The 21561-nt window shown below is 55.9% G+C and overlaps 1 protein-coding gene across 8 annotated transcripts in view; it reads left to right on the forward strand.

Moving 5' to 3' along the window:
- CADM1 (cell adhesion molecule 1) overlaps positions 1 to 21561 on the forward strand; it is a 159896-nt gene that overhangs the window by 121171 nt on the left and 17164 nt on the right. For 5 of the 8 annotated variants that reach the window (XM_087778345.1, XM_087778348.1, XM_087778349.1 and 2 more), the window contains exons 6-9: positions 1889 to 1988; positions 4959 to 5131; positions 9157 to 9228; positions 19957 to 19989. In XM_087778345.1, the coding sequence (XP_087634471.1) occupies positions 1889 to 1988; positions 4959 to 5131; positions 9157 to 9228; positions 19957 to 19989 (378 nt within the window). The remainder of the gene's footprint in view (positions 1 to 1888; positions 1989 to 4958; positions 5132 to 9156; positions 9229 to 19956; positions 19990 to 21561) is intronic. The other 3 variants (XM_087778351.1, XM_087778352.1, XM_087778353.1) reach the window with 2 other exon arrangements.

Genomic DNA, 21561 nt, shown 5'->3' on the forward strand with positions numbered 1-21561 from the left:
GCGGAACGGAAGGGCTCAGCTCCGGTGGTTCGGGGAGAGCTCGCTTCGCTTGCCGTTCGTGCTCGGTACAGCGAGCCTTCGGTGTATTCCTCTTCGTTTCCAGAAGTAATCGTCAGCTGGTAGACAGCTCGTTAGAAATACTAAAATTTATCTAACGAAAATGGGATGGGAGCGACAGGAGAGGCAAGCTGCGGAAGACGTGGCGCAGGGCTTCTCCGCACAGGGTGCCGTAGCCTTTGCGTTCCCCCGTAAATTGGGCGGAAAAGGTTTTCGACGCTTTCTACAGCGCAGAGTGCGATAGCATCCGTGTTGCTGGCACGGGCTCTCGGGCGCTGCCGCAAAGCAAACAATAAATAGCGAGCAGATGGCGGGGGGGTGGGAATTGTGAATGAGAGCGGTGAGCGTGAGCGCAGCGTCGAAGATGCTGCTTGCGATGTACTGGCTGCACGATACTCGGGCTAACTCGTCTTCCCCTGTTTACGCGTCGAGTGCTCTCGGCGCAGACCCGAGCGTCGCCGACCGAGCTTAGTACGGCATTTCAGCCCCGCTCTCTGCTTTCCTGGCCTCTCCTTCTGGCTCCTTGTGCCGCGTCCCTCCCAGGGCTGGCTCGTACCCCCGAGACCCGGGCCGCCCTGGCCGTCCCTGCGCCTCGCTGCGGTGGGGCAGCCCAGGTACGCCGGGAGAGGTCCCTGCCTGAGCGGTCAGGCCCGCCGAAGGCGCCCGCGTTTCCAGCGGAACCGGGCCTCCGCACCTCGGGCGCGACACCCCCGCCGCGTCGCGAGCCCCGCGCGGTTCCCAGCCTGCGGGGACGCCCGAGCCTCAGAGCCGCGCGAAGCATCTGTAGCGGGGATTAGTTTATAAAATGTTTGTGGTATAGTCATCTCGGGAGAGGATTTACTCGTGTAGCTTATTCCGTTACTGAAAGTTATGAGAGTTTAAATTGGTTAAATCCTGACACGTTGGGTCGTCCGTCCCGTCCCGTCCCCCCCCCCCCCCCAATCTCTATTATTCCATAGGAAGCATGTTAATGAGTTAAACACAGTTAATAAAACGCAGCAAGCCAATATTTTCGGTAGCAGTTACTCTCAGAGGAAACAGAAGCATTTAAATGGTTTCAACCTGTATGCATACTGATTTTTTTGCCTTCCTTTGTTCTTTACAGTCGAGTAAATTCCTGAAAAATACATAGGGCTTAATGGCATTTGTAGCACGGAATTGATTTTTTGCACCGATAACATTTTAGCTACAGCTTAGATTGCGTTTTTAATCTGTGTTTCAGTTGTAGGAGGTAATGAATTTTTTAATTGTGGGCTCTAGGTCTGCTGTTTGGCGCTTTTTTCTTCCTGCAGGGTCTCACTGAAGTGGTTTTGAACGGGCTCCCTAACTGTAAATGCTTTAATTCTCTGTCTTCGTTTTAGGGCTCGGCAGAGCTGCGCTCGGACGAAACAAACCCTTCTGTTGCTCGAACAAAAGCAGCGGTGGCTGCGACGCCTTTTCGCGTTTCTAACAAGCGTCTCTTGTAAAGCCCAACGCATTAATATGCGCGGACGCCAAGTGTTGTCGTACAGTAATATATGATACCCGATAAAACCTATCAGTTCCGAGCCCCACAGATAGCTCTGGTTTCACCTCAGCGGGAAGGCAAATGAGTTCCTTTGAGCTTGAGCGAGTTCAGAGATAAACTCCAGCGCAGCGAAATGTGTTTCCCGGGGAAGCGCGGGGCCTCGGTCGGAGGGCGAGGCGCTGCCGGCTCCGGCTTCTGCCGCCGGCCGAGCTCGCCGGCCGGCCAGGCAGGCGGCGCGGAGGGGGCCGAGAGGAGGGCGGCGGCGGCGGCGAGCCTGAGCCGGTTTGGCGCGCCGATTCACGGACCGCTGTTTTTGTCCTGCAGATAAGCCTCAAGTGCGGGTTTCTCAGAACTACCCGGTGCAAGGCCTCACGAGAGAAGGGGAGCCGCTGGAGCTGACCTGCGCAGCTTTTGGAAAACCACAGTAAGTTGGACGCTTCCCGAGGACGATGGAGCAGGTTGTCCGGCAGAGACGGGGTCGCGCTGCAGAAGCGCGCAGACGTTGTTTGGCCTCTGTTGCTGTTGCAGACGCTCGATACGCCATTCTCTGCTGCGAAGAGGATGCGACGGTGCGAGAGAGAGATGCTTTCTGCACCCGAGCGCCTGCTCCGCAATTAAGACACCTAATTTTGCTTTGCGTTCCCTCCTGCGTGAGGCGTGGCCGAGGGATTTCTACCCGCAGAGCTCCTAGGAGAGCGCCGCGCGGCCGGCCCTCGGGCGCCGACGGGCACGGTCCCGCAGCCGCGCACCTCTTCCCCAGGGAATGGCTCGGGTGGCAATCTGTTGCAATAATCTGCAAAAGCGAGGTCGGGGGCCCGCGTACCGAATCCCAGCCGGGTGCCGGTACGCAGGAGTAAGGCTGGCCCCAAAGAATCGCGCGCTTGTAAAGGTGGAATGGATCCCTAGGGTAAGGCAGTCTGTCTTTCTGCTTGCGTTGACTACGTGCCGATTTTCCCCCCTTTCGGTGCCCTGCGTGGTTTTTAGGAAACGCAAGTTTGATTCTTTCTCCTCTTCTTGCCGTGCCCTTGAGGCCTTCTTACGTAGTTGAAGAAATTTATGCATCAGGAAAACCCTGGCAAGGGAGGGTAGATTTTCTTCCACGCTTTCATTGTTCTTCTGATTTAAGTTTTGTCGACTTTTTTTTTTTTTTTTTTTTTTTTAAAATACTTCCACTTGGATTTACGGCTGTCAAGTATTTACTACCCTCTTTTATTTTCGTCACGTCCATAAGATTTCTGCCACCATCCCTGAAATCTGTCGGCGCCTCCTTGGTAGCCTGCCCAGAGCTGAGGAGTTGCCGCAGCTGTAGTCGAACTGGAGGCCGCCTGGTTTGCCGGTTCTGCCGCCGTGGGCAGCGGCAGGCAGGGCGCGAGCGCTCGGCGGCGAGGAGGCTCGGGCTGCTGGCGTCCTCCCCGGCAGCGTTCCTCCTCTCCCAGGCTATTTTGTCGATTCCTGCTCCCCAGTGTCTTCTGTTCGGCACGAGGCTGATCCTTCCCCGTACGTTAGGGACTGGCACGTCCCCTGCCGAGTTCCGCTTTAATATCTGTTCCTGCTCAGAGCCCGCCAAAGCCCCGCTGCAGCCCTCCTCTCACGGGCAACTGCCGTTCCTCCCATTCGCTATCATCTGGGGATTTAATGAATAGGCCGCTTCACTTTTTTTTTTCTTCCAGGCTATGAATAAGACATACACATGTTAAGTAAGACAGACACGCCTCCCCGGCAGCATGCCACTTAACGTTACGGTGATGCTGGTAACGTGCTAGGAATTCGCTTACGTAGGTCACTTCACCTGTGTCCCGCAAAGCGTAGGAAAATGGAGAGTGAAATAAGGGGCTGTGTTTAGCTCTATGGTTTTAAGACAAACGGATTTCATCAAATCCTTTACAGGGGTTTAGGATGAACAGGGATGCTTCTCCAGTTAAACTAAGTCATTTCGCTGCAACATTTGGCAACGTAAACGTTGGCGGAGGGAAGCTCGGAGGCAAACAAAAGACCAGAGAGTGGAAATTTCTCTTTTGGTATGAATACAGGAATTTTGTTAGATTAGACACACGCACCCCCCCCCACCCCCCCCACCCCCAGACTATGGCAAAAGTGGGAAGCTACAGAAGCGGTCGCTTTTGGGGCGTCCAGGGTCAGACACGTCTCTGAGAAGCAGGCTGCTGCGTAGCGCACGCAGTGCCCGACGCCCCGCGACCCCGACGTCACCGGTAGCCTTTAGGAAACCGCAGCCAGGAGCATCCAAACCCTTCCCGCCCGCTTTGAGGTTAAACTGCATTTCTGCTCTCTCGGGAGCTTCTGCTGCCCGTGCCGTGGCCCGCGTGCCGACGGCTCGGGAGCGAGGAGGAGAGCGCCCAGCCCTTGTCCAAAACCAGATGGCGGCTTCGGAGCAGGCAGCCGATGCCCAGCTGGTTTTGTTCGACGTTGCGTCCGTCCCAGTAGCGCGGCTGGGATGTTGAAGCTTCGGGAGCCTCTGCGTCGTGACGGCAGCCTGCCGTTTGGACGCTAGGAGAAGCCCGAGCTACGAGACGCCTCTAGCAGCACGAGCTCCCAGCAAAGTCCGAGCTGCAGACTTTGGAACCAGACGGGCTGAAGAACGTTTTATTGCATAAACCTCCCCTTTTAGGAGCTCACCGTTGAGTCGCCCGGAGAGACGCTGTGTTTTTCTTGCTGGGGAAGGCTGTCTCGGGCGTAGCTGATCTGTCCCTGCTGCTGCTTAAAGGCTGTGGTACCAGTGAACGTAAAACCCCAGAAGACCCCCCCCCGAGCCCTGCAGCACTCGCTTCCTTTACTAGCTCTAAAACCCACCCTAAACGACGCAAGGACGACACTCCGCTCGTTTTGGTTCCGTTAGCAAAGGGAGGCGGGGAGAGGCTGCCGGCCGGCCGGGCCGGGGGAGAGGAGGAGGGCCTTCCTCTCTGCCCGCAGCTGAAGCGTTGTCGGCCAGCGGCGCAGCCACCGCTGAGGTCAGCGGGCCCATCGCGTCGCTTTGCGGAGGGGCCCCGGCTTGACAAAAACGCCCCCACCCGTTCTGCCGCGTGCTGTCCAGACCTGCCCTCGGAGCGCCCCGCGGATGCACGCTTAGTCCATAGCCTCAGAGGTTTCAGGTTTGCCGAATAAGCGAATGATTAACCACTAATGAACTTTCTTCCTGCTTGCAGTAGTGTTTTCAGAAAATTTAAGGTCTGGATACAGTTTCCTGTTGGGTTAAAATAAATTTAAATTGAGGAAGCCCGACAGCAGCCGGGCTTGAGTAGCGCAAAAAAAAGTATGTGTTATTTCTTTACAGTTTTTCTTGGTTTGGGCTTTCTGTCTGTGGATGAACTATTGAAGATGCCATCTTTACCATAGGAAAATAGTAATGTGATTGTTTCTTTCTCTCCCTCCTCTGTAGGCCTACGGACATGAGGTGGTTAAGAGTAGATGATGAGATGCCTCAACACGTTGTAGTGTCTGGTTCAAACCTTCTCATTAGTAACCTAAACAAAACAGATAATGGTACATACCGCTGTGAGGCTTCAAACGCGGTGGGGAAATCACATGCGGATTACATGCTGTTTGTATACGGTACGTGAGAAAAACCACCGTTCTTCTAGACTCATTTGCACATAATTGCAACATACCGCGCTCTGAAAGCTTTGACAGAAGTTAACGTTTTGCTTAATGCGAGATTTACAGACGGCTCCCGACACGTCTACGTCCTGCCGGGCTGGGGTAGGGGCTGCAAAACCCTTTATTTGGCTTCCGTAAGGCTCGGCGTCGCGCCTCGGGGGCGGAGCCCGTTCCAGCGTCCGGTGAGCTCCTTCCCCCGGGGCTGCGCTCCTCCTGGGCTTGCCACCGCGCCCGCGTGCTGCCGGGCGACGCCCGAGGAGAAGCCGGAGCAGGGGCACGGGGAGAACTGAGCAGTTCTCTGGCCTAGTTCTCCTAGGACTCCTCCGATAATTCCTTTCCCTTGCCGTAATACCTCCTCCAGCGTCTTCAGTCAACGGTCCGGGGGGTTTCCAGGTCTTTCTTTAGCAGGTTCGGGTACCGAAGAATCAGCCAGGTTCCCAGATAACTACAAACCAGTAAATAAACCGGAGGAACGAGATGTCTTAAAGCCTGTCCGTGGCTGCCGAGCAGACGCTAAAACCTGTCTCGGCGCCTTTTGGAAGGGCCGTTGAGCAGCTGCTTCAATTCTCCCGTTCCTCTGCGTTGTTTTGCCATTGCTTCAGACCTCGCGCTCCTGTCGCGAGGCGCTGCGTGCGTGTAACAAAGACTCGGTAGGCGCTTGAAGGTGATCCCCCGGTTGAATGCCGAGCAATTCCCTCGGGCTGCATATCTCAGCTTTAGCTGTCAGGAGCGGTTGTTGCGCGGCCGGGCTCAGCTCGTGGCGGGTGTTGCCCGCGACTCGGACGGGGCAGTAACGTGCTTCGGTTGGCTGTTTGCTCCACGCGACAGCCGCTTGAAGCGCTGCAGGCCAAATTCTCTTGTACTCGCTCCGATCCAGATAAACAGTCGACATCGCCTGTCCAAACGCCACTTGGACGTGAGCCATTTTCAGCCCAGTCTGAGAAACCTGCCCAAAGATGGGCGATAATACCAAGCTACCGCTCTGAGCTGCAGTTGAACTCGTCTGCCGCGTCGGACGGGTAGTCGTCTAGCACCTGCAGCTCCAGAAGACTCCAGTTTACGGAATGAAGTCAGAGCCGCCTTTACGGTGGGAATAATTTGTATGCCCAAGGTATAAAAAACCACCTCGTTTACATCGGCGTTCAAAGGAGCAACTGATCTTGCGGAGAACGAAGGAGTTAAAATAGGACACGGGCAGTTCCCCGTGAGATTAAAACTGCGGGAAGCTACTGCCGTGAAGCAGTTGTAGACGAGGTGGTTTCGTTCCCCGTGTAGTTCTACGTGCCCGTTGTGGCCCACGTGAGCGCTAGCTCAGCCCTCAGCCACCTTAGTGTCCCGGGATTTAGAGCTCGTAGTAACTCTCGCGCTGAAGTTAATTATTCCGCGCCGTGGACGTGGGCGAGACCCAGACCGCGCAGGACCTCATCGGCCTGGCTCCCCCTCGGGACTAAACCCACGGGAGGAGGAGACCCGAGCCAGCGTTACTCTAAAGGAGATGGAGCTTCCCAGGGGATGGTAACCTGTGGACTCCGGTTCAAGCGTCCAGCAGACGTTGGCGGCCGTGTAGGTGTAGGGAAGGGCTTTTCGTGGTCCCTCGGGAGCTTGCAGTCAAACGATGGGTTTACATCCCATCGTGTCCAGTTGCTGCCCGTTTGGCAGCGACCCGCTAGGATCCGGCGCTCTGGACAGCGTAAAGAATCCTTTTAACCCTGAACTTAAAAGGGAGAAACCCAGAGGCGCTGGCGTGGGGGAAGCGGTTGGGCTGTGGCCGCCACCTGAAGCCCTCTGGTGCGGAACCTAACCCGAGCTGTCGCAGGAGGAGACTTCTGCTGCTCGCGTGGCGCGTGCCGGCCAGCCCCCCTCCTCAGTGGAAAGCACGCACGTCTCCAGCCCTCGGCACCTTTCCCCGCTGAAAGGCAGCACGTTAGATATTATGATACGAATATGTATTATTATAAGAGCACTGGAACCTGTGTCCTCGCAGGAACGCCTCTGCAGGCGTAGCGTGAAAGCTGGCGGGAGACGCAGACGGGGCTGGCTCCCGCCGCCTGGGGGCACAGAGCTCCCCTGGTCGCCTTAGCTCGGGCGGGAGGGGAGTTACGGAGCCGGGCCCTCCAGACCCGCGGTGTCGTGGCGGAGCAGCGGCAGCCGCGGCAGAGCCGTGATCCGGCACGCCTCCAGGGGAGGCGGGGGTGGCACAGTCTCCGTACCAGCAGTTAAATGCTTTTATGTGCAAATGGTTTCCAGCAGCCAGGGCTTGCGAAATAACTGCTGCTGAGCTGTGCTTAACACGCCTTCCTCTGCTGCGCACGTGGCGCGAGGATGTCTAATCACGCTGACGCCCGCCGAAAACAGGTTTATTTTTAAAACCCGCTTCACGCTTTTCCTCCCCGGGGAAGCGGGCAGGCCCGTTTGCTAGAAACTTCTAGCGCAATTAGCGCACGAGCGTTTTCTTGCTTTCATCGAGGAAGAGTCCGCCGCGTGGCATCGTCCCGCTGCGGCGTGGCGAAAGGCCGGGGGCTTCCTTCCCCTGCTTCTGCTGCGCTCCAGCTGCCTCGGTCTCCGCTGCTCCTCGGGAGACCTGCGCGTTTACCGGCCAGTAGCGAGTGCCCCAGCGTAAGCGCAGGGACTGGGATGCTCCGGATGCAGGGGAAGGACGACAGCCGCTCACAAGAGAAGCGTAAACAAGCGCTCCCCGGCAAAGCGAACTCCGAGGTAACGTTTCTGAACTTTCCGGGAAGTTGTACGGAATATAACAAAGGTGCAGCATATAATTAAAGCTCAGATGTATTAATTAGGGAGTCTGAGAGAGCTCGCTTGGAGATAAAAGGGTAGCAGATGTGTTAGTAACGAAAAGCTGACAGGCCATAGAGGAAGCCTAAAATCAAAAGCCCATGAAATGTTTCATGCCCTATTACTGCCGGATGGATCCGTAGTTCAAAGTCTTCCCGACTACTTAGCGCATTCAGTTTGATCATCTGGGCGTCGATACGTATTTTTGCTTTTACATCTTCTCGTATCTACCTTCTCCTGCCCGATAATTTGGGTGAGGATGGGCCCCTCTACGTCACGCAAGCACGGGGAAGAGCGGCGGTGTTTGAGTCTCCGCAGGTCAAGGACGCCCGAGAAACGGTTATCCGCCCCCCAGAGAAACGTCCCCGTGTCCCCGTTTCTCCCTAACGATGGGCGGCAGCAAAACCGAGGGCGCTCAACTGCAATTGTCAGAAAAACACTGACTTCTTTTGTTAAAAGACGGTGGTGAGATTCCTCATGACCTTGAAATGGCTGTTGAGCGATGACGCTCTCGTTTCTTTGCGTTTATTACGACCTTTGAAGTAGTTTTTAACATCCTGCTGATGTGCATTCACAGAGGAAGAGCAGCGAAGCCACCGGCCCTGGGGGGGCAGCGAGCCCCGTTCTGGGCGGTTGGCGCTGCGGCTGTTAGGCGCGGCGGGGCCCCTGGCACAGACCTCCCGCCTGGGCTTGCCGACGCATGGGTGGCCAGCCAAGAAAGCGCCACTTTGTCTCTCTCTCTGTGCGTGTAAACTGTTCTTCTTGTTGTGGAAAGCGTGCAGTTTATTTTTCTTATGCCTCTCCCATTCCATCTCTCTCTCTCATTGACTAATTTATGCTGGGTTTTGTTTCTTTTTTGCATTTTTTTTTTTTTTTTAGCTTTGTAGAAGGCAAAAAGGGGGGGGGGGGAGTTTCGGGGCCAGGTTCTCCAGCGAGCGCAAGTCCGCCCGCGGCTCCCGAGGTGCGGGTTGGGCTCGGAGCCGTGGCCGGCTGCTGGGGATCTGGCCCGCTGTCCTTAAAGCCAGCTGGGCGCTCCCCACCTGGTTTTAGAGGAGGAAAGCCGTCCGACAGCCGTGCCGCTTCTTAGCGTCCTTGTTTTTCTCTGATCACGATTGAGCGCTGTTGTGTTCTGCTTGTTTTTTCTTAATTTGCTTTTTCTTTTATTTTCCTTTTTATTTTTTATCCAGATCCCCCCACAACTATCCCTCCTCCCACAACAACCACCACCACTACCACCACCATCCCTACCACCATCACAGGTACGGTACCTTCATAACCATTGGAAATGTCCTGAATGTTTATTGTCTTTTATGTATGTAAGCAGAGCGCGAAGCCTGGGGAAAAAACAACAAACAAATCACTTGCATTTTTTTTTTTCCCTCAAACGCACCCACCGCACGGCGCGAGTCCTGGTCCGGCAGTTCGACGAGGTGGACCGTCCTCGCTGCAGGCGTTTCTGAAACGCGGGAATTGCCGTGGCAGAGGAAGCCGCCGAGTCGGTTACTGGTGGCTGATACCGGGTCCTTTCGAAGGAAGGGTGCAAACAGCCTTGGGGCTCGTTGGGGCTCGTTGACCGTGCGCGCTCCTTTCAGCCTTAACCCCCTCAGTGCCAATTTCTGAGCGATTTATACTCGGAAGCAGCAGGTTTGGTCTTCGGTAACGTAACGCACCTCGAGATGCTTTTTCTCACGCCTAGGTGTTCGGCCTGTCCCCGCGGTAAGCCCGCTGCCTCCCTCTCCCAGACAAGTGAATTCCACCGGTCGTTTTTTATCGAGTCGAACGCCGGCGGTGGGACCCTTTCTGAGGAGCTGGCGCTCAGCGTTTTGAGTTTTTCCCTGTCTGGTGAGAAAAGATGAATAAAACCAGCCAGCTGAGCAGGAGACGCCTCTCTCTTTTCCACCCGTCCATCGTGCTCCCTCGCTAGCCCCGAGTCGCTCCACTCATAAGGAAGGCCTTTCTGATTTCTTTGTCGTCACGTGCATTGCCATTTTTCTGCTCTTTTCTATTTCAACTGCTGCTTTTGCTTTTGCTTGCCTTTTTTTTTTTTTCTTTCCTTTTTTTTCTTTTCTTTTTTTGAGGCAGAGGCGGCAAACGGAAGGTGAGAACGGGCCGTTGAATAGCTAATGGCGTAACGTTTGTCGTTGCTGTCGGCCATCCCCCGCGTCAATGCCTTCACGTTTTATTTGCTTTTACGACGTCGCTCGGCTGACTCTAACTGTCCTGCTCGGGGTGTTTTGTGGCTTCTTTCCTTCTGAGGTTTTCGCATCCCAGTCAGACTCCGCTGGCACGGACAAGCAGTCGAAGCCTTTCTTCCAAGGTGCCTTAACGCGCGCGGCGCCTGCGCCGCCCGCCCCCCGCCACCGCGTTGTCCAGCCCTTGCCATTCTCTGTCTTCCTCTTTCCAGGTGGTTGGCCGTAAAACCGCGCTCCAGGCACCCGAGTTCGGATGCTTGAGACGCTCCACCGTCAACGCTTCCCTGTTTTGCGATTCGGTCGCTTTGTTTCAATTCCGGTTTTGCTTTCTTAACTTAACCAGCTTTCGTTTCGCAGTAGGTCGCAAACGTTATTCAGGTCTCCTTAAGAGCGTTTGCGGAGAAACTCGGTCCCGTGTGTCTCGGTGTAAATGAACGCGCGTACGGTTTTCTTTTGGTTTACGGTAATTTGTTAACGCTTTCAGTGACCTTTGCAAGGCCGTAAGGAAGGAAGAGTTTGTCTTGATGCTGGATCGACCCCGCTGAGTTTCCACCTGCAAACGCTGACGACCCTCCGTTTTCCCGGGAGCGGGGCTGTTATCCGCCTGCGTTTTAGGGATGGCCCTAGGACTGGGCTACCCTCCCCTGCCCTTTCAGGCTCCCAAGGAGTGCTTGTTCATCAGAAAGAGCGGTTTCGTTGTTCGCTCTTCCGCCGCAAGCGTTGCAGCTCGTTTGTGAATTGTCAGTAGCCTCTAGGTTCCCAGGCTCTCCTCCGCGGTAGTTTGCTAGCTTTTTCGTATTCAGAACAAGAAGGGGAGGTGGGTGGTTCTTGAAGGCAGAAACGGCTGTCCCCAGGGCTCCTGGCTGAGCCGATTTCAAGCGTAGCTACGGTCTAGCCGCTGTTGCTGCGTTGCCCGGGTTTGGTGGGGGCCCCAGCAGGGTCTCTGCCGCGCTGGCGATGCCCAGGAGCTGCTCAGCACCTCGCAGCTACGGTGGGTGCTGCTCCTCGAGTCCGTGTCTCTCGCGGTAAGACATCACTCTTGAAGTCCCTCCTGCAGGTTTGCTTTGAACGTGGAGGCGGAGAGCCGACGGTCTTCCAGGGCGGAGGACCTTCCGGCGGGGCGTTTTCCCAGCCCTTTCTCCTCGGCAGCTTTCCATCGGAGCGAACCGTTGCCCCGAGGACCAGCGCTGCCCTTTGCGAGGGTGCTGCTCTGTGGGGAGGCGCGACCGCATGGAGAAATGATGAGATGCACGCAGAGATGCACGGACCGGCAGCTCGGTATTTCCCGCCCGAGCAGAACGGGGGTTGCTTTTGTATCAGCCTAGCAGCGGTACCCTGGGATCAGGAGCGCGTGGCTGTCCTGCCTTCGTCTCTCGCCTTTGCTTGCAATGAGGGAGGATCTCAAACTCAAAGCTTGCCGGCGTCCTGTCGGCAGAAGCCGGGCGGGTCTCCATCGCCTCCTCGATGCCCTTCTGCATTGGCTTTGAGCTGCTGAAGAGGCTGGAAAGGTAATGGAAGTGTAGAGTTGTTCCCTGATCCCAGCAGTTACCGCTCCCGATACGTGGGAAGAAGATTAATTCAGGCTGATCAGAGAAATTTTTCTCTTCTTCCCTGACGCCGATCCAACGCTGAAGCTTCTTGACGTGTGTCTGCCCACCAGTCGAGCGTGCTTCTCCCCAAAGAGCAGCCGAGGCCTCGCCTCCCTCCGTTGCGCAGAGACGTGCCCGTGTGTGTTTTGCAGCCAGGCAGCGCGAAGCTGCGGAAACTTTTCCTCTTCGATAGTTAAGAGACAAGCTGGAAAAAATTCGGTCAAATTAACACAATCTCTAGAACGACATAGCATAGTAGTGTTGGAACACTTTTTAAAGCCTCAAGAGACAGTTGATACCTTAATTCCCATCGTCGCCGAAAGGCTGAGATACTCTTCGAGCGCGACGTACGTGCGTTGGTAGCAGCCGGGGTGTTCCTTGCCTTTGCCGGCAGGCTGGGTGCGGGTCGTCTGCCAGCCAGCTGCGTTGAAAACCGCTCCTTAGGATGAAGGGCGCTTCAAGGCTATTTTATTTCGCCTTTTCCCCCCGTTTCTTGTGCAATACCGGCCTAGTTCACGTCCCCCGCAACCACGGAGCAGTTCTGAAAAACAACTGTCGTCTTTTAATTTAAAAAAAGCGGGGCAGAGAGCCCTGCTCTGAAGCAGGTGCTCTGTCCAAAGCTCGCGCTGTAGGTGTGCTCTCATCTCTAGTAGCTGCCCTAGGGAAGGATGTTCTTGGAAGCAATCTTTCCGAGTTATCGGAGATAACTTGCTCTGGACTCGTTTCCCCCGACGGAAGCTGCCCAACAGAACCATCCCAAAGGGCCGCATTCGCCGCTCCACGTGCGCGGTAGCTGCTCCTTTTTGCAGGCTCCGACGACAGGCTTCTTTTTGACTCGCTCGCCTGCGCTATTTCTGCTCTAAACGGGTTCAGACGAGACGTGGGAACGCAGCCCTGTCCCAAAGGGTTGATCTGCGAGTGGCGATCGGCGCTGCTCAGCAAACGCGAGGCGGAGCGGCGGGTGCAGCGAACGGGAGAGGACAGGCGACGGCCGCGCAGGCGCCTGAGGGAGCGTGGTCGCTGCTCCCCGCGCTCGCGGGGCGCCCTGTGCTCCCCCACGGGCTCCCAGGCCCTCCCCAGACCCGCCCGTGCCTGGAGCGAGGGGGTCCCTTCGCCGGCCCCCCTTGCCTGGCACGTCCGAATCCCGTATCGCTGCTGCGGAGGCTTGACCTACAAAGGCGGCAGAGCCGATAAAGCGGCTTTACGGCAGGGAGGTCTGGGCGACGATCTCCAGAAAGCTAACCCGCTGCTTTTCTCCAGGCGGAGGAAGAGCTGAGCAGCGGTAAAGTTTCCAAACCAGCACGACCTTTAAAGCTTTCCCTCCGTCGCTGCTGCTTTGCTTCGGTGTAGGTGCTTGAGCAGATCTCCTGCGTGACAGTTTGATCGTTTTCGTGTGCCCTCCAACCGCATTGATATTCCGACCATCCTTTGGTGTTTCAGCCCTTATCGCCGGCAAGCCCTTTTTTATCGGTTCAAATTGTCCTTGTGGCTTTGTTCATTAAGATGTACAACACGATACAGCAGAGCAAGCCGCGTAATTTGAATTACCCCTAGAGTCGTTCCTTGAAATACTGGTTTTGGACAGCTGTTGTTTCCTGGGAGATAAAGGTTCTTAATAAGAGCAAAGCCCTCATCTTCGGGCTCGGCGCGGAGCGGAGCGGTTCAGCCTGCCTTTTCAGGCGGCGGCGTGCTGCCTTCCCGTCTCGCTTAGCACGTGCACCTCCGCACCCCGGGATCTACGGTGGTATTTGTACGTGCAGATTTGCACTGATCACGCTTTCTCTGCAGACGGCCCACGCAGGTGTCTCGGCACCAGTGGCGGTGGAGACCTGGGGGTGCGGCGCGCGCGCGCCTTGCCGGTGTTTCGAGCCTTGCGTTGGATGCTGCGGCTTCTGCAAAGCCCCCGCCATCCATCTCGCATCGGCACGAACGGCAAGCTGGCAGATCGCTCTACGGCCTGCCTTCAGCGCCGTTTGACGCTATATTTTCAACCCCACCGATCCCTTAGAGCATACGGCGGCAGGCGTGTCTGTGCGTTCAGCGGGCTGAAACAGGGCAGACGGGGGTTTTAGCTTAAGAGTTGCCAGGGAGCTGGAGCCTCCCCGTGAACTCGGTTGGAAGGCACCAAGCCCGCGCTGCGGAAGGACATGCTTTAGTGGTGGGCTCGGCGGTGATAGGTTAACGGTTGGACTCGATGATCTTAAGGGTCTTTTCCAGCCTTAACGATTCTGTGATTCTGTGAAGCGCTCTGTGTTCCTTCTCGAGGCTGGGGCTGTTTCGGAGGAGCGAGCAGGCTCTGCGTGACGGGAAGGTGTTCAGAAGCCAGCGAGCTCCAAAGCGGGAGCTGCTCGTGGCCGCCGAGCCTGAATATCGCGTCTCGGCCAGGGTCACGTAGCAGCCGAGCTCTCCTTGTTTCCGCGCTGCCGCGCCGGCGCCGGAGGAGGGCGGAGGGCTTTGCGTCTGCTTGGCGAAGCCTGGCTAGAGGCCAGCTCTGGCCGGTCCGTTAAGGAACGCGTCTCTGCGTCATCTCAGCTGCCTAAGGAACGACAACACGTGGAAATCTGAAGTCCTTGCGAAGAAAAATGGCGTGGCGTGCTCTCAAACCGTGAGTTCACGTGCCAGAGAACTTCCTCAAAATGAGGAGAACGACAGTTTTAGCCTCAGTAGAAGTTTCTTCTTTTCTGGTTACAGCTGGTTGCGTGAAAACCTACAGTCGCAGGGGGTTTATTCCAACAGTAATCCGAAAAGGCGGTGGGCGGGAAGAATGCAATAAAAGTCATTCTTTGCTCAGATTACCTCGCAGTAGGTTTTGTGGGAGGTGAAGAGGCAGCGTGGGGATTGCCGAAGTACATCTGCACCCGCAGACCCGCAGGCTTTGCATCTCATCAGGTACGGTCGCTTGTGCCCGTTACTGCTGGCAGTGGCGTTCACGGGGAATTTAATCGTACGTGGGGAAGCGGGTTTGTTCCTCGGTCACGTCAAACGGGGACGGTGGTGGTCAGCTCCCGCCCGGCCCCCGGGCTCTTTCGTGGCTTTCCCTCCCCGCTTTCCCGAGCGGCCCCCTGGAGGTGCCCAGGCAGCAAAGAGGGAGGCGGGCAGGTCGGCCCCCGGGCAGCGCGGAGCAAGGGCCACCGAGCTTGCAGCCCGGCCCGGTGCTCGATGTCAAGCCGCAGGGACGCAGCCTAGTGATTTGTTCCCCCAAATTATTTATAATTTGACTTTTGCTTCCCGTTGAAGCTCCTGCGTGTCCCTGGTAAAAACGTCAAGTTAATTTAAAGGTGACGCTGCGCTCTCCTGACATTTTCATCCGGGATGTGACTGCATTAAAGGGGACAAAGGAAGAGAGAGTAGCTGACAGGCCTGTTGCAGCCAGTAAAACGAAGTGAAATTCGGTCTTTCAGCACCGCGTCCAGTCAGCAGCAGGCACGGTACTGTCACGTCAGGCCTTACCGGTGGCGACGCAGCGGAAGCGGTGCGGAAACCGTCATTTTGCTGGGCAGAAAACGTGCGCGTTTAGGAGCGCGAGGGCAGAGGGAGCTGAGCAGAGGACAGTCCCCTCTCGGGCGACGGGGGCTGGCCGCGGGCAGAGCGCCGAGGAGGTCAGGGCTTGCGGGGGGTTTGCGCGATGCCCGGCAGCGCGGCGGGCCGCCGTCTGAGCCCAGGGTCTTCGCGGTTTCAGCAGAGCGGCGGGAGCGAGCAGCCCTGCCTGCACAGCGGGGCGTTGGCTTCTGCCCGAGACCGGGGCAGGTACGGTGTCGGCGAGGTCGGGATTCGCACCGAGACACAATCCTCGCAGATCCTTATGGAAGAACATGAAAAGGCGTAGCCGGAGCCGCAGCACTGATTTCGGAATATTTTTGTTCTTGTCGCTCGCAACTTCCCTACAGATGGTGATTATTTTTGTGAAACATCTGGTCCGCAAATCAGACCGTCTCGGGGGTGCATTGCAACATGCCCGTACTCAAAAGCTCGCAGCGCAAGCTGGAATCGCTTTGCGGAGGATCATCGCGGAGTATCGTCGCGCAAAGTAGGTTTTCACCCATCCTTCCGGGGAGCCTGTGGCGAGGGAGCGGGTCGCTGCGCTTCCGCGCGCCCTGGGTTTTCCGAGCTCCTCGGGCCGCGCTCTCGCGGTGTCCCTGAAACGCCACGTCTCTGCTACCGTCCAACGGGCGTTCGCTCAGCGGGGGTCGCGGGGGGTTTTGTAGGGCTTTTTACGAGCCTCGAGGACCCGAAGGAAAGCAGAAATCCTCTTTGTCATCCTGCCCGCTGCTCCCGAAGGCTGCTGTGAGGACAGCAACGCGAAGAAGGATTCCCGCTCGCCCCGGCCGGTACCTGTGAAGCAGCCTGGAAAATCTGGAAGAATAGGAGCTCCGCAAGTCAGTGCTCAGACTGGCTTTTGTTTTCATTTCGGAAAGCAATTGAAAAAGCAGTGTATCGAGTGGGCGCCTATACTTAGGAATACCTCTTGAAACGTACAAAACCGAGTATTTTGCCGTTATTTTGATGACGTGCTGTTGTCATTCTCTTTGCAGTAGCGGTGTGGTTTTAAGCTCCAGTCTTTCACGGGCTTCTGTAAGGCGGCAGCACTGCAGCTCGGGCATTCAAGTTGGTGAATTTAATTTTGCTGCTGGGGTTTTAATATTCCTCCGTCACGCTCGTTCTGCGTGAGGCTGGGGACTAATTACGGCCGAGTTTAGAGGGCCCAGCCTGTCAGGCTCCGCAAACAGTTTGAAGTTGGAGAGAATCCGTTTGAAAACACGAGGAGGCTTAGCGACGGAGCTCGTAACGCGAGGAAACGTTGCCCAGATGCCTTCAAGCAGTAACGTTACAAATACGCGTGTGCGCGCGCGCGCTTGGGTAGCTACCTAATGAAGTGGCGAGCGCCTAAAACTGGGGTGTCGTCCGAGTTTTCGTAGCTGGCAGGTAGCACCGTCTGTACGGCAAGACGACGGGCGTTAGTGTCTTCGTTCGGGAGCTGGCCACGCTGAACTCTGTTCTTACCACCAATGCTAAAAAGAAATCACGATTAAGTGAAACGCGCGGCTCTGTAGAAGGCCGATGGTTCCTTTCTTGGATACCTTCTTTAATGATAAACCAGTTCTCTGAGGAATTTACGTACGCGTGGATTTTGAAAGACCATCGCGTTGTTTTACTTCTCCCCACGCAGCAAATTTTGTTGTCTTACCAATTAGAATCGGGAAGAGGTTTATCTCGAGACGGAAAGTTCCGCTCTTTCTTGACGCGCTTTCTACATCCTCCGCTTTGCCGCATCTTGTAAAACAGCCCTTTTTTCGGCACCGGCTTATCATTTGAAACGGTAAGCACCGGCTTCGTGCGATCGCGTGGCTGCTCTTCCCCCCTGTGGCTCAGGACCAGAACGGTGCTTTTTGGTGATGGCAAAGCCTTTCCCTGGCTTCGTTCAACCTTAGGTCAGAAGCACATCAAGGACTTTTCCCGTCGGTCCGTCTTTGAGGAGAAGAGATGATTTTTCTTCTAGGATGCGGGGCAGAAGGCTCATCTCTGGGGCGCTGCGTGTCTGGTCCGGCACATAAACGTGGCTGTTCTTGAAAGCGAAGTAGAAGTCGGTACCTGGAATTCAGGAAAGCACGCGTAAAGTTGGCCGGTCCGTCTGAAAATGACAGGTTGTCCTAGCAGCAGCGTTGCAGGGCCGGGGACGTTCCTCCCTACGTCAGGCAGGGCAGCGGTGGGGTTTGGGACGCGCGCGGTTTGACGTGCGGTCGCTAACGTCGTACGGAAGCGACGGTGACGATTTTTCTCTCCTTTGCCGTGCAGCCGCTGTGGTAGCGTGCCTGTGTCGGGGGGGGGCGGGGGGGGGCCTTCCTGGCTTTGCTTTAACACGAGATTATTCCCCTGCGGAGCGCTGTGCGTATACAATCCTTCTTCTCAAAGAGGACTCTGGGATTGAACAGGACTTCCAGAAAACTCACGCTAAACTTTTAACTGGTCTGTGTTTCCTCTTGCAACCATCCAAACCATTTGCTAATCATAACTTTGCCATTCCAGCTGCAGCCAACGTGTTGTTTGACTTGGATATTTGTTCGCGCTTACAACCGCTTGAGAACTTTATTTTTTGTAACCTGTCGGTCTCTGTCCCCAGACGGGGAAGCGAGATGCACTGTCCAGTTTGCACTGTTTCTTGACTAACATCTCTTCCAGCACGTGAACACGAGTTTGCTTTCAGCAGATTCTCTATTTAGCGTAAAAGCTGACGTAACCTTTTTATTTCAGGAAGACAGTAAATTGAGACTATTTATAGATGCCAAGATGCTATCTCAGGAGTTAATACTCAGTTCTACAACCCTTTCTAAACAACAGCTTCCCCCCCCCCCCCCCCCCCCCCCCATTTTCCCCTTCGCCATTCGCTTGGTTAAAACGAGGCATCGTTTGGGGATCGCTGCCCGAAAACAAAGAACAGCCCCGCTCTTGTTCTCCTTTTTGCTTCGGAAGGCTTCCCCTGCAGCCTCCGCCAGAGCTCCCCGCAGGAGAACAAGCGCTAGCGTCTTCAAGCGTGCGTTAGATTCGATTGCCAAGATGAGAGCAGCGTACGCTGGCAGCGGAAACAGGCTAACGACGGCTTGATAATCTGTTACGCAAATCTCGGTGCAGTTTGTTAAATTGCGCAGGGTTTATTTGTTTTGCTTCCGTAATTAAAGCATGTAGACCTTGTATCTGTAAGTATTGTGTATTCCTTGTATGATCCTTGTCTTCACTGGTGCTTCAGAAATTCAGACCGGGGCTGTCCTCAGCTAAATTGCAAAGGAACGGGCCCTCCTTTTCCCGCTGCCGCCTCTGGACGCGCAGGAGGAGAACCCGTTGTCCGGAGGGGACGTCAGCGAGGGGAAACGCCAATGGGAATTGCCGCTTGTTGCTACAAAACTCGAGCTCCGGGCTGCTTTGCAGAAATACGCCGTAGAGCGCTTCTCTACGCGTACCCGCGCGATTTTATTCATTCAAACGTTGCCTGCATCGAACCGAGGAGAGGCGCGCGAAGCCCCGTCTTGGCTGCGAATGAGCGCGCCTAGGCTTTGCCGTCGGCTCCAGAGCATCCGCGGGGATCGGCCGAGTTGCGGTTACGTCGCGAGGAGCCGGCCCGCTAAAGCAAGCGACCGACGCCACAGGCGCGAGAGGAGGATGCGTAGCGCCAGCTGAAAAGTAAATGAGTTTCAGCAGCGGAAGAAGCCGGGGCTTTGGGTGACGTGAATAAATAGCATTTAGACCCCTCGGTGTAGAGGGCGTAACGTAGGACGCCGTCAGGGAAAGCCTTCCGATTTGGGTCAGCCTTCAAAATGAATTGCCTGTTCCAAACACCCGCGAAGAGATGAACCGTCTCTCCGTTGGCAAGGCCGCAACTCCCGGCAGATTCCCCGTGGCGCGTGATGCGTACGGAGCAACGTCAGCCTCAGACCAACGACCGAAGAAGCTCCGGTATGTTTTAATTGCCGATAACCGTTAACCAGTTAACTGTTGCCATGGAGGGACTGGTCGCGTCCTACCTGCATCTGCCCGCTCCGGAACAAAGGAACTGGTTTTCCACTGAGAAGACCACGCATCTTACAGGTGCGTGGTTCGGTGTAGCCGAGGCAGAGGGCCACTCGCACCTTCAGAACGAGACGCGCGGTTTCTAGGAGTCTCGGCATTTTCAGCGTTTTTTTGCCGCCTCTGAAACGGTCCGGGCTCAGAGGCCGCGCCGCGTGCCGACGTGCTCGGAGGTGCCCCGCGTTGGACGAAGGAGGAGAAGAGGCGGGAGCGGATCAGGCCCCGGCCCCTGGCGCTTTGGTGAAGGCAACGTTTGAATGCGTAAAAACGCTTTTCCGAGTGTCGGCTCGTTGTCCCGGTCTTGAGCTTCTGTTTTGGTCCTTACCAAGTAAAGCGTTGGTGTTGGTGTTCTCCCCCGTCTCCTGTTCCCCTGACTTTGCAACCACCAGTAATTGTTCTGGCAAGGTCCTGGAAAAAGAAAAATTTACTGTTTTCCTCAGGCTCATAGCTTTTGAACTGGAGGCATGTCTTCTAAACAGTGCAACTCACTTCAAATGCTTTTTGCCTTTCATTTTATTATTGCTTGTCACGCAATGTTCTTTGAAAGCTTGCTCATATATTATCTGTTCCATTTTTTCCATTTTCCCTTTTTTTGCATGCTGTTCCTCCTGTTTCTTCCCTTCCTCCAATCCTCTGTTCCCGTGTGTAGACACAACGGCGACGACAGAACCGGCAGTTCACGGTTGGTATCACATTCCTGTTTATCTTATTTCTCAGCGCTGCTGAGTGGCAAGACAAGCCTGGGAAGGGGAAGCAAAAAAGGGAAATGGCAGTCTTCAAGGGAAAGCCCTCTTTCCGGTGGACCGACCTCATAAACACGACACAGGTTTTAAGGCTGGAAAGTCCGTCGGGTCTTGTCATTTCTGCCGTGAGCTCCGCAGCCGGTCGTTGCCGTGCCGGGCAGGCAGCGACCCCCCAGGCCCCGTGGGGACGGCGTAGGCGCGGTGCTAGGGAAGCGAGCGATTCTCCAGTCGCCTTCGGTACTGGGGTAATCGCTTCGCGGGCGACAAAGGGATCCGGCTTTTGAAAACGGGAACTCGGATTTAAGTTTTTTAAGAGGCGCTTGCAACCTCGAGCGTTTTTCTTTCGCTCCGATTTCAGACGAGCGCGCGTCCGGCGGGTCCGCCGGCGCGGGGCGGCGTTTGGTATTCCGGGGACGCTCCGCAGAGGAGCGCTCGCCTCGGAGGTCAGCAGCGACGTTTGCACGATTACGCTGCAGGAGGAGGTTTGGAAAACAAATAGCAACGCTTTCCTATCGGCATAGCAGTCTAGCAAACTAACCCTTCTCGTCTGCTCAAGGCAGTCTAGCTAACAGCTTGACAGCTTCCTTAGCTTCCTACGTTTTCAAAGCCAGCCTAAACAGTCGCTTCAGACTGGGAGCTGAGCATACCGTCTTCTGGCAGGAGCTCGCTTTTCAGCTAAACGAACCAGAACCTCTGACAATTTTAAGTAAGGCTAATCCGTATTTGAGTTTGCTGTTTTGGTTTCTTTTAGCTCGGATACATCGACTGTTCCTTTTACTGACAGCAATCTGTCACGCAGAGCAACCTCTCTCTCGTGCCTGCTCCCAAGGAGGCCTATCGCGGGCGCTGATAGAGGGGGGACGGAGTAAGGCGACGGCTAAGTAGCGACGCCCCGCATCAAGTGGAGGGACGTGCCGTTCTTGTCCCAAAGAACTTGGCTACTTGGACGCCTTTTCCCACTTGACGTAAAATGGGAAGCCTTCAGGCAGACTTCTGTTTTCTACGCGTTGCCCGTCTCCCTGCGCGTGCTTAATGCCGAGACTCGACAGCGGTGATTTTGTAGCTACCGCAATGAAAGTCACGGCGAGGCGATAAAGGCCCAAGTGGCGTCTCGTCCAGCACGACGCCAACAGTCGTGAAAGTCAGGTGAAGGCGAGATGTTAATCACCCGATGGTTAAGCCACGGGGAGCGCCTTCGGGAGCTGACTCTGAAGGTGGCGGCGCAGTTTAACTACCCGCAGGTCCGCTCAGCTGCGCTCGCTCGGGTGGTCGGGGTCCGACTGCTCCTTTGAAGCGCCAGCCTGGCGCTCCGCTTTCTTAGAAGCGTCTGAGAGCAGTCGGGAAAGTCGGGAGAGAGCCGGGGCTCAGCCCGAAAGGAAGCCAGGCTCCGTCCCCCTTCTACTCGCTAGCCGCGGGATGCCGGTCGTGGCGAGTGCTTTGTGCCGCGCAGGTGCGGTCGCAAGGCGTCCCGCCTCCGCAGCGCTCTGAGGCAGGGCGGTCGGTACCCAGTC

This window comes from Nipponia nippon, unplaced genomic scaffold (assembly GCF_047370975.1).
Source record: "Nipponia nippon isolate SJK-2023a ecotype South Korea unplaced genomic scaffold, ASM4737097v1 scaffold_43, whole genome shotgun sequence".
In the NCBI taxonomy this organism is placed as follows: domain Eukaryota; kingdom Metazoa; phylum Chordata; class Aves; order Pelecaniformes; family Threskiornithidae; genus Nipponia; species Nipponia nippon.